General features: G+C 37.0%; 1 protein-coding gene across 4 annotated transcripts in view; it reads right to left on the bottom strand.

Annotated features, from left to right (window-relative positions):
• Window positions 1-13,308, bottom strand: part of PDE8B (phosphodiesterase 8B) — a 2,824,882-nt gene that overhangs the window by 749,535 nt on the left and 2,062,039 nt on the right. For all 4 annotated transcript variants that reach the window (XM_044063695.1, XM_044063696.1, XM_044063693.1 and 1 more), the window contains one exon: window positions 9,081-9,271. In XM_044063695.1, coding sequence (XP_043919630.1) covers window positions 9,081-9,271 — 191 coding nt within the window. The remainder of the gene's footprint in view (window positions 1-9,080; window positions 9,272-13,308) is intronic.

Here is a 13,308-nt window from a genome sequence, read left to right as displayed (position 1 = left end):
TGCAGTCTTGGTTTCAGTAATGTAACAAATGCCCACTACTGACTCATTTAAGATTACTATATCTATCTATCTATCTATCTATCTATCTATCTATCTATCTATCTATCTATCTATCTATATGTATCAGGAAATAAGGTCAACAGATATTATTGTATGGAATTGTAGTCATAAGTTAGTAACGTAGCTACTCTTCATTCCTGCTGCCTTTTGTTATATCTTACCTCATCCTCAGCTGTAAAGAGAAGACATAAGACAATTCTTGTTTACCTGTATTTTCAAGGTAACGTATTCCCTTCAGTGCTTCCTCAATGTTTTTTTGGGGGGGATTTGTTTTACATTATGTACATACCTCTCAACCTCTAAGGGCAAGAAATCTGGACAAAGGCAAAAATAATGGGGGGGGGGGGGCAAAGGACCAAAAATAGGGATACCTTTTAAATATTGCCTCTGTAGCTGCAGTGGTGGTGCTGCGGTAGTGTTGTCGCCTCACAGTAAGACGTTGTCCTGTTGGATTATCAGCTAAAGCGTCTTCTGTGTGGAGACATGCGTGAATGGGCGTACCTTCGTTGAAGGTTGTGCGTCAGGCCTGGCAAGTCGGTAAGTAAAAATCTACTGCCAATCATTAGCGGACCAGAGTTCTGCTGTGGCGACCCCTAACCGGGAAAAGCCAAAAGATACAACAACAAACTTAAAAAATGATAGAATAAAAGATTTTGCATTAGCATGGATTTTCTAAAGGGTATGAAGGTTGAAACTCAAATGTCTGTCATTATTTTATGACTTCAGCTCTCAATTTACCAAAGATTTGCCAGAAGACCACAACTTTATGAGAAACAGACCAAACATATGAGGCACAAATCTGGACATTCTGCGAAAATCTGTACAGTTGAGAGGTATGCATATATATGTGACTGTATGAATTCTTATACTGTGACAATCTTCAACTTAATGGAAGTTAAAAAGAAAAGTATGCAATGTGGGTGGAATGTTGTTTTCAAAATACTATGGTCTGAATATAACACTGTAGGAAAAAGCTATTCACACAGACATATGTAGAAATTTGTGGAAGTTTGCACTCCTTTGGTGTGCAAATGTGTGTGATTTAATAAGTAATTTAGAACTAGTCATTTTTGAGTAAAGAATGTTCTGGTCATTCACTTGACACAACAACCCTACCCTTCTCCTTCAACCTCCAAATTGTCTAGGCCGGGGTGCCTGACTGACATTTCAGCCATGATGTATGTGGACTTACATTACTTTTGAACAAACAACTGTGTTAAACTATTGTTATAGTGATATTTATTTGGCATACAAAAAAAATTATTTACCAAAACTGTCTGCATGTAATCTAAATAGTAATTCAGTTCATGCAATGATATATTCAATTATTATGTGATTTAATTGAATTTTTTTCTTCAGTCTGTATAAATACACGAACAAGTACTTCTTGTAATCCTGCACATTTGCCTTTGATTTACAGAGCGATATATGCAGACATTAATTACATTGGTTACATTTGCATTTATTCAGAACATTACGTTAACAAATAACCATATCTTTTTAAACAGATGCATGTATGTGTATACATATGTTTTAACTTCCTTTGCATTATTATAACAATGATACAGATAATTTTTGCAATTACAAATATCTTTTTCAGCAGGAACTTCTATTTATGCAAACTTGTTATATGTGTTTTTATGTTGAATATCACTCAAAGTAGTAACAAGTAAAAAAAATGTAACTACTACAGAACTCTAGCATTCTCTATGTCACCTGGTCTATCCACTTAACCAACTGGTCAGGCCTACACTTCTGCAAGTCATCATACTGGTGATAGCACTGCCAGATATCAATTTTTTTCCAGGTAATAGTTTTTGTGCGTGCCTCACTATTTTCCTGATATGACTTGTTGAAAAGCTAGAGCATAATAAGGGTCTCTTTGTTGGACCAGCTTGGAATGTGGCCTTGTGTCTTCACAGGTGATGCCATGACGCGAAGTGCCAGAAACAAAATGAAGAAAGTAAGAGCAGGTCTGTAGTTCAGAGGTTCAAAACCACTCACACTGGGGTGTAACATCATCTTAACCAAACCCAGTTAAGTAGTAGAGGCATTACACCAGATACTGATATTACTGACAAGTCTGGTTAAACCAAAAATGCTTTGTCACATGCATTTTTGTTCTTAAAGGAAGCTGTTCACATTTCACTTACACGTGGATAAAAAATGAAATATATTGAATAGTAGTTATGAATGTGAGTTACAATTGCTACTGCTGCTGGTCATTGCATGAGGTGCATTTTCTAGAGTATTCCATCTGACTACCATTTATACCTGCCTCATGCAATACAGCAGGAATTATACTTTTTGGGGTTGTATATTATTATTTTAAGAAACAATGAGTTGTTTGAGGGGCTTAAGTGTGACAGATGACATTAGATGGGCTGGGACTACACTGTGCAAATTGTCATTCAGATAATCCCATTTTTTTTTTTTACTATATTCTGATTTTAAGTACAGAGACATTTGTGCATTACTGTGGCAAGCTGCAGACTGCTGAGGAGTGCTGTGGACTGCAGAGCTGTTCTCAGTACATTCATGTCAGTTTGGGCCTACGTTCACGATCAATCAAGAGCCATGGATGCTGATACATGGTTGTACACTTTTGTATATTACTAAGATTTATAGAGATAAATAAAAAAAGGCCTCATTTGCATAAAGCACGTGAATTTACATGGAAAACTTGAATATTGCCATATTAATTTGCCAATATTCGAGTGAGCTAGGAGACAAATGTTTTAGGATGCCCCAGACTTCTTAAAGTTAGCAAATAATTTTAATACAATTATAATTTAATAAGAAGCATTTAAAATATGTTGAATTAGTGAGTTAAAGTTAACAAATGTTACTTACATATATGATGCGTGTATTACGATGGCAACAAATGATTGCTATAATTACTTTGATTTACAAGTTGGATTTCAGTACAGCAACAGTGGAAATGACTTGTAATAAATGAGAATAGCCATTACTTTGGAATCATTTACTGACGTGTATACATGCCAGAAATGCAGTCATTTAATTGCATAGTTCTGCCATGGTAAGAATATTTTGCTGAGTCAACATAAATGTATGTTTACTGGGAGATTTCTGAGTGACAGTGATGAAAATATTGGACGGCAGCATGGCACAGTGGATAGCATTGTCACCAAACAGCAAGAGTTTCCCCAGTTTGATTCTTGGCTGGAATGCCTTCTGTGCAGGGTCTGCATGTCCTTCCTGTGTTCACCTGGGATTTCTCCTGGTGCTCCAGTTTCCTCCCACATTTTGTGTTCACTTGGGTTTTCTCTGGGTGCTCCAGTTTCCTATCACATTTCAAAGACATGTAGTAGGTGGATTGGACTCTCTAAATTGGCCATAGGTGTGAATGTGTGTGTGGTATGGATGAACTACCATGCCAACACAAGCCACCCGGTGGTGTAAACCTTGGCGCTAGATGATTGTCACTGTTGAAGTGACACTCCAACCCCATGTGGAAAGATAGGAAAAAGAAGTTGTGGATAAATGGATGGATGGATGGAGTGATAAATGAAAAAATGGCAGTATTATGAACACATGACAGTGGTGGGAGGGCAGGTTATGGATGAATTATATAAAAAAAGAAAATAAATGATTGCTTTAATGACTTGAATACACTGCAAGTAATACAATGCAATTTTATTGGCTAGACTGAGATGTCTTATACACACACACACACACACACACACACACACACACACACACACACATATATATATATATATATATTACACACACACACACACACACACACACACACACACACACACACACACACACACACACACACACACACACACACACACACACACACACACACATATCATTATGTGCTTTGTGTTAATTAACATTTTTTACGAGAATGGCAGGCAAAGTTAGCCAGTGTTTTGTAGTTTAAAAGTGATTACATAAAAAAAATGACTGTGTGACTGTGGCCCTTTTTTAATATACAGTAGTGATGGAAAATAAAGGATCCAAGCAGAGGATAATTTTAGCTATAAGAAAATTTGTGTCCTCATGGCAGCCTTAAGGACAGATGGGAAACGTAATTGGTAAAAGGGGGGGATGGGGGGATTCAAACAAGTCGAGTTGACCAAAGTCTGGAATCAAGTACTTCTCAGCATTAATGCAGGGCATGGTAAAAATAGACAGTAAAGTGCAATAAGATATGGTAGGAAGTGCCAGTAGCAAGGCTGGGGGGGGGGGGGGCTCCATCAATTATTCACTTAACACCAGATGAGGAATACCTTCTATCTATCTGTGGGGGTGATTGTTTCACAGAAGGTGGTGCCACTGGAATAATTAGAGGTGGTGTGGGGTATTACCAATGTCTTCAGCAGCAACACTCATCTGCTCATGAAGGTTGCTTTAAAAACAGTAACACATACTTACATGGAGAATTTAATGCTGACAAGGAATGATCACATTAAAAACATGACAGTTAATAGGTGAACCTTGTATGTCAGCACAGCATAGCAGTGAAGGCAGTCTGCATGGTAAACGTCCTGCTTCCCCCATATAAGCATATAGCAGTGTGTGCAGTTTCATTATTAGTAATGTTTTCAAACCATTTTTACAGGTTCAGCATAAAAAACAAACAGTTCCACGACACCAGTAAATTTGGAGGATACCAGCAGCAGAATGGCCATTGGTGATGCTGTTGATAATGCTGAGGCTGATGACGAGGATGATGATGATGATGATGACAATGATGATGATGATGATGATGATGATGATGATGATGATGACGATGATGATGACGATGATGACGATGACGATGATGATGACGATGATGATGATGATGATGATGACATAGTTACATTTATGAGTCAGCCTGAGGAAAGTTGAAGGCTGTCTCCAATTATAATGTCAATATCTCAGACTACACAACAGGTTAGTAACTCTGCAGGAAGCAACAGTGTATCACAAAGTCATGCACATGATGACATTACGCTCATGTGCAGGAGGAACAATCATGCACCTCAACACCAGTACCTTCAAACCCAGGTGAACATTTTCACAATGATGGGAGACATTCAGAGGTAACAGCTTACACAAAGACTCCTTTAAAAAAAGTGTTCCAGGTGCAGGAATATGTTACAGCTTCCCCAGGAAACACATAAAGCATTGCCTGGCCAGCAGGGAATACGTTGTGACACTGTTAGTGCTCAGAGCACTGCAACAGAATCAGCTGGAAATGGTCAGGGTCTACCACAGTATGCGTGATGATTTCCAGCAGTACATGGGAATGGCACAGAGTAGGGATAATGTCATTACCATACTGACTTATGCATGGTACAGTAACACACCAATCAGCCTCCTCTAGTTAGGACCTACCAGACTTAAGTGGGAGTCTGTATTGTAAGGGGAATAGGATAGGGTACTGTCCAGACACATGGGGAGAGAATATGTGAGAATACAATTGCTTCTCAAGAAAGTCCTGTAAGTAGTCTAGGTGAACAAGCATAACAGATTTCATGCGGGCCACATCAGTGTTCATGTATACCTAGCAGAGCCTCCTATTCAAGATCCTGATCACTGACACACAATACTGACAGATCATTGCCTCCAGGATCACCTGCATCAAGTAGATCACAACAATGGACCAACTCTCCATACAGTGCACATGGTATCCCCTCTTCAAAACCACTTGAACCATCACCTAGCATATATTTAGGAGATGCACGACCCATTCGATCTTGGACTACTGTGAATCATGTTTGACAAATTTTCTAACTTACACTTTCATCTTCAGAGACACAGCAGAATGTTTTAACTTGAAGGGGAATAAGATAAAAAAAACATTTTAGGGGGACTAACTTTTCATATGTATGCATTTCATCCTTGTAATCCTACTATGCAAGTGTTTACAAAAAGGTAGAAAAAAGTCTGTATGACATGTCACTGCAGCCATTAACAGCAATGCTATGCATTACCACTGTTAAAGGTGGCAGTTACCTACAACATAAAGTATTAATAGACAAAAGGTTTTAGGAGAAATATAATAAGAGTATAACAGGTTAAAATTTCTGATTTTTGATACTGAGGATCACTTATCTGTGACGAATAAATGTTTGTTGCTTTGGAACACTACCTGGTTTTCCTGATTTTTGGGAATTATTGTGACTGAGCTCATCAGCAAAGGTTTAAGACCACTAATTTCTCTGTTTTTTTTTTTTTTTTTAATTTTTTCTTCAACAGTTGTGGTAGTGAGGTTGGAACTAGACAGATTCCTATGCTTGTTCATTTTTTCCTATTCCATACATGGAGAAAATGTTAACTAGAGGTTCATGGGTTAATATGCTTGTTATAGATTCATAGGTTTAAATATTTAAGTACTAAATGTCTGACTAAGATAATTACATTTAATGTATCTGTACATCTATTTATTTATTTATTAACTAGAGTAGAGCATTGATCCACAAGTACCTTTATCTGACTCTCAACCACTCCCTGGTTAAGTAACTTCAGATGTGGTGCTTGCCTTAAACATAGTAGTTCTTTAATCAGTGTACTTTGATAGGTAAGGGTACTGTTCCCATTGTAGTCAGCTGAGGTATGTGTGTGTGTGTGTGTGTGTGTGTGTGTGTGTGTGTGTGTGTGTGTGTGTGTGTGTATATGTTTGTGCACTTGCTTGACATCAGAGAGACCATTTTATGTCAGGCTCTAGTGGCATAATGGATAAGGCACTGGCCTCCTACGCTAGGGAAAATGTATAAGGCATTGGCCTCCTAAGCCAGGGATTATGGGTTCAAGTCTCATCTGAGATGACATAATCTTGATACAAGTAGAGCTTTTCTACGCTTAAAAGGCCCTTGTGGTTGTTAGACTAATGCATTCATATGAACCTATAAGAGTCATGCAGTAGGCAAATACAGGCCAAAGGAATCAAACCCTGGACAAAAGGATAATGTGTGCTAACTCATAGGCTAAATTATCCATGCAAAGTGCTTATCAAAACAAATCCAAGCAGATGGTGTGGGAAAAGAACACAACAAATGAAATACTACTGGGGGTAAGAGAAAAAAATACTTGTACCAGTTATCCCTGAATAATTGCTTTTAATTTAACATGTTCTAATGATCTCAATATTTAACATAGTTTAATGTTATTCTTTCACTATAACAAAGATGTCTGATACTAATTATAGCACTTTTGGATTTGAAACTTCGAAAACAGAACCTATTTTTAATATGTAGATTATAAGACAAAAACATGCAAAATCAAGAATATCTTCTTCTTCTTTCGGCTGCTCCCATCAGGGGTCGCCACAGCGGATCACCTGTTTCCATTTCTTCCTGTCCTCTGCATCTTGCTCTGTCACACCAACCACCTGCATGTCCTCTCTCACCACATCCATAAACCTTATCTTAGGCTTTCCTCTTTTCCTGTTACCTGGCAGCTTCATCCTTAGCATCTTTTTCCCAATATACTCAGCATCCCTCCTCGGCACATGTCCAAACCAACGTAATCTTGCCTCTCTGGCTTTGTCTCCAAACCTTCCAACCTGGGCTGACCCTATAATATACTTATTCCAAATCCTGTCCATCCTCGTCACACCCAGTGCAAATCTTAGCATCTTCAACTCTGCCACATCAAGCTCTGACTCCTGCCTTTTTGTCAATGCCACTGTCTCCAACCCATATAACATAGCTGGTCTCACTACCCTCTTGTAGACCTTCCCTTTCACTCTTACTGGTAACTAGTCTGTCACAAATCACTCCTGACACTTCTCCACCCACTCCATCCTGCCTGTACTCTCTTCTTCACCTCTCTTCCACACTCACCATTACTCTGAACTGTTGATCCCAAGTATTTAAACTCATCCACCTTTGCCACCTCTACTCCCTGCATCCTCACCATTCCTCTATCCTCCCTCTCATTCACACACATATATTCTGTCTTAGTCCTGCTGACCTTCATCCCTCTTCTCTCTAGAGCATATCTCCACCTCTCCAGGGTCTCCTCCACCTGTTCCCTACTCTCACTACAGATCACAATGTCATCTGCAAACATCATAGTCCACGGGGACTCCTGTCTGATCTCATCTGTCAACCTATCCATCACCATTGCAAATAAGAAATGCAAAATCAAGAATATAAGAGTTTTAAAACTGGACATTCAATATGAAATTTCTGACAATGCATTACATTGTAAAGGTGACCTGACATTGCTCTCAAACATATCCATGAAAAATAAAGGACAGCAACTCTAACATATTTAGATGAATTCAGAGGAAAACAAACAACATTAGTTACTGACCTAATTTATTTATTTATTTAATTTATCTAAATTATTTACTTTATTAACCAGTCAATAGCCATGCAAGAAGGATAAGGGTGAATGCAACTCATGCATGAAAGTTTAGTGCATTCAGTTAATCAGCACATTACCAGAGAGATGGAAAAAGCCTCAGATACAGGGAGAACATGGAAAACTGCACAGACAGAGATATGCAGTCAAGCCGGACCCTTGGACCCTGGGACTCTGAAGTGAAGGTCTTATAAGTTACCATACTGTCCCACTACTCCACTTCAGCTATGCAAGGGCAATAATTAGATGAACTAATAATAAAAAACACATATCCTGCAAAATCCCAGCAGATGTGGAAAAATAAAACTGAACTTTACATGGAAGAAAATATACATCAGTCACACCCATGAGCATGCAAGTGTGTATGTTGGAGGGGCATTGCTTGCTAACCCCTACACTGTCATACATAAAGCACCCTTATGAGTTTGCTTGTGTCAGCATTTTTTTTCTTATTCAACTTTTTAATGTCAAGTCACTCAATAACCCAAATAAGCTCCCTGTTTGAGAAGCTAATGTGTTTTTAGAAGGATTAGTCTGAATTTCTGCAATTTTAATATTTACATTTTTGTACTAGCGTAGCTTTAACATTCAGAATACGTTTTGTAATTGGGTCCTTTTATGGAATTCATTTGAGCTGTATGTCTGCTTTACAGCAAACATTTGTAAATAAATAAAACTGTTTCTGTTACCTGCATATTGCTTCAGCATCGAAATACCGTGAATTTCTATGATCGATGATGATGATTTCATGATGTTTGTCTAGAAAACATTCAAGTGCCGATTCTGGTGTTCGTGCGATATTACACCTATATCCAGCTCTGTCACATGCCCACCAAAAGCCATCACTCTGACTGTCTTCCTTAGCAAAAACCAACAGAACCTGAAAAAATTAATACAAAAAAAAATCATAACCATCCATAGTATGAAGCAAAGAGAATAAAACAATACACAGCTTCTTTGTTACAGCTTTACTATTTAAAACGGTGTCACTTTCAAAATCCAACTTTTGAAAATTGGAGAAAATAGCAGGCTCATTATTGCCACATATTATGAGCATGTTAGCAATCTCAGGATTTTAGACAAAACAATTCTACTCCAAGTTGGGAGCTGGTATAATGATTACTGTGCTAACCTCATAGACACAAGGTAAAGAGTTTGAATCTTATCTTTGGAGGGAAAATTGGCTAGGCTTACAAGGGCAGTTAGCCTAGTACTTATCTACAAACCAATAAAACAGCACATAGCTAGTGGGTGCTTTTGTCATGTGGTTGGTATAATGTTTAAGGTATTTACTTCACAGACACAAGATACAGGGTTTGATTCTTACATTTGAAAGGGAAATTATCTAGGCTAAAAATAGCCCACAAGGTAGCTAACCTAGTAATTATCTATGAACCTATAAGCAACTTTAAGAGGATGCTAAGCCATCAGAACTTGTAAATACTGATGTTATAGTTGATATTTATATAGAATTAAGGATTCATAATTAGTAAAAATGATTAGCTTTATAGAATGAGTGATCCCATTTGACTAGAGACCACAGTGTTTTTACTTGTATCCTTCCATATTTGAATAATTATCCCACAATGCACTCTAAGGGGAACAAAAGCCATTTACATAAACTCCTAACCTGGTTTCATGTTAAATTGAGCCCTACTAGCCATTACTTTAACTTTAAGCACATTGTCTTCCACTCTCTTTTAATTAATAACTCAAATTCTTCACAACTAGATATAGTATGTCAGGATTGATTGGAGTCTAAGAGTCCCCTTGCTTGGCACATATGTACCTCCTAACTTGTTTACTTGCTATTTGCTGATTTTGTTATAGCTTACCTTCAGCTCATGAAAGCCTGGGAATTCATGGTTTCAGACATTACTCAGTGTGATTTTGAAGGATCATTGCACGCATGCCCCACAATTTGACTGTCATTAATCTGTGCTTTGCTTTATTATTTTGAACATACAGAACAGGTTTCTGTATCTCATATGTACTATCCTTTGTTTAATCCCAGTGAAGGATGTAGGCCCAGAAACATACCAGATTAAATAAAGGAAAATCATGATAAATAGAAAGGAATAAAAGTCCATTTCTATTACTTTGTTACATCATTTTGTGTTTTGTTTTTTGGTTACGAATAATTTCAACTGAAAGTGGCACTAACAAGGAAAAGTCATTAAATTCAAGTTCCTTTAAATTTAAGCACAATAATTGCAGTATATTAAATATAACACAAAAGCACCCACATGTGCAGAATAAAACTGCTCATTTAGAACAAATTAAAAAATAGGTAAAAATTTGCACTGAGCAAGTCATTATTAACACACAATGAATTAAATGTCAACGAATTAAAATAATATTTAGGATAAACATTGCATATGCTGACTAAAGTGCACACAAAGCATGAAACATGCAATGTACAACTGTGATATACATTTTGTTACCATGAAGGAACAAAGGACCTTTGTTAACTAGAAAACATACAGTATATAGCTATGAAACAGGTCTAGGTTTGATGCAGGAATGCTTCCTTTAAACTATACCACCTGTTGCTATGCAGTCCAGGTACATGATGGCACCACAATGAATAATACAGTGAGATCACAAATGCACTCTTACAATTTAACCAGTCTGACATGCCAGGTTAGGTGAGCTCTTATTTTCAGTTTCATTATGTGTGCTTTACCTTAATAACGGATATGTGGAATATACATCCAAAAATACTTTACACTCCTCATTCCAAGACAAATACAACTATGGAAATAACGCAAATAAATTCATAAACACTCAGTACAAAACATAGAATTTAGCCTTGGGTATTTATTAGGCAGATTATATAAGGAAAACTACTTCCAGTATTTAAAAACTAGTTAGTTAGTTATGTATACATACTCCAAGTGACAGACATAAAGCACGAAACCAGTACAGTATGAGAACATAGTCCATTGCAGGATGCAGCAGAGAAATAATCACTTCATAAACATGTCTACTGGCAATGATTCGATGTGTCTGCACGTCTCTGAGATGTGGGAGAAAATGTGAACTTCGAGTGAAAAAAACAAACATACCCATGCAAGGATAACATGCAGAGTCCACACAGAAGGCACCCAACCTGGAAAGGGAACACATGGATATGATCACACTAATTAGCACTATTACTGGATAGGAGTCATTTACTTGTGTGAATGTTCACTTTGTTGGTTGTTTGAAATGTCGAATAAATGTTGTCAACAGAACAACGGCAGCATTTGTATGTAGGGGACTGCAGTACAGCAGGGGTGGGGATTTGCCCCTTCCTGCTGTTGTATGACCTTGGAGTTGGCATATATAAGAATCAGGGAGTATGGGACTACAGGGGGTTTTGCCCTCTGCTTAAAACATGTTTTTTTTTTCATTTTCAATTATTTGATGCTCAGTCTTTTGGGATCAAAATTTTGTGTTTTTGACCATTTGAATGTTTGATTAAACACCACAGATCCAACTGGATTAGTCTGCTACACTTAACTGACTCCCATTCTAATTGAAGTAGATCCAGTGTTAATAGTGAGACTGCAAAATTGTGACAATAAGGAAGCTTCTTCTTACCCAGAGTTTATGCAGTCTTATTCATGGAATTACTATGAATCTGCTAGGAACCATTCCATTAAAACTAAGCACTCTTAGGCAGCAACAATAACAGGTACACTACTATTATGGTACCCCAACAATGACAGGAAGATCAGGATCGATCACCCCTGACCCCTTCTACTCCTAGGTTAGATCACTGCATCATCAATGTAATTACAGTGGTATGGCTCTGTTTGTAAGCATAAACTGCAATTTTAACTGTTGCAGATCTGATGAATTGGGATGTGGAATCTCAATATTTGTAAAAGAGTAGCTAAAAGGCATAAGCTGAAGAAAAATCCTCAAGGCTTAAATAACGATAAAACAATAATTAATATAAATGGGACTGTATATAATATTATCGGAATCTGCAGCACATCACCTACTATCACTATGGAATGTGAAGATCTACAACATGCAAAAATCAATGGAAGGTCAAACCTTAAAGTGGGTTTAACTACCCAAATATTGCCAGAGTAAGCTAATTGATATTAAATATCAATTGATATGGGTAAGCAAAACAATTTGGAACAAAGACTACACAGTTCATTTACTGAATGTAGTATCTTAAATTTCATAGTAATAAAATAGGATATGCTCCTGCCCTTTAAGTGGTTACAACTGATATAATTGATACAAATCACATCTTTAACCTAAGGTCAAAATCAAACCCAGTCATTAATAAGACATCATTCCTAGACTCTTCCTAGATTTTATTACTGAAAACTATAATGGAATAAATTGCATACTTATGAAAACATACTGAGATTGTACAAATAATATTCCAAATGCATCTGATTAGGTTACTTAAAGACACTGATATTATTAACTTCTGCATTCATGAAAACACACCAGCAAGAAAAAATATTCAAATAAATTTGGCAAAAAGAGATTTTTGGTGAAATTACAATATTTATAAGATATACAGGGAAAAAAATCAAGATATGGTATTACTTAGCTTTCAAAAATTAACTTAGATATAAAAAAATTATTGATTAAATTTAGTACAAGAAGCAATTTGCTTTTCTCTCAAATTTTCCAGTTGTATTTATGAAATCAACTTGCTCTCAATGTCTGAAGGCAATAATAAAGTAATATTTAGCTGCTTTAGAAAAAATTTAAAGAGCAAATGCGAATGTGATGCTTTGTTAGTAAACCATGAAACAATCTCCTTGATGCAGAACACAGAGGATGTACTCTTAAAGGCAAAGACATGTCAGAGTACAATAGAAACAAGCTGAGATATCCCTTATATAAATGCAGATAGGATAACTGATACCAAAACAGTTCCATAGGACCAGACAAAGCACA

The sequence above is a fragment of the Protopterus annectens genome, chromosome 2.part2 (assembly GCF_019279795.1).
Source record: "Protopterus annectens isolate FY-2018-M chromosome 2.part2, PAN1.0, whole genome shotgun sequence".
Taxonomy (NCBI): domain Eukaryota; kingdom Metazoa; phylum Chordata; order Ceratodontiformes; family Protopteridae; genus Protopterus; species Protopterus annectens.
Note: the sequence above shows the minus strand (reverse complement) of the source record. Positions and strands in the feature narration are given on the sequence as shown.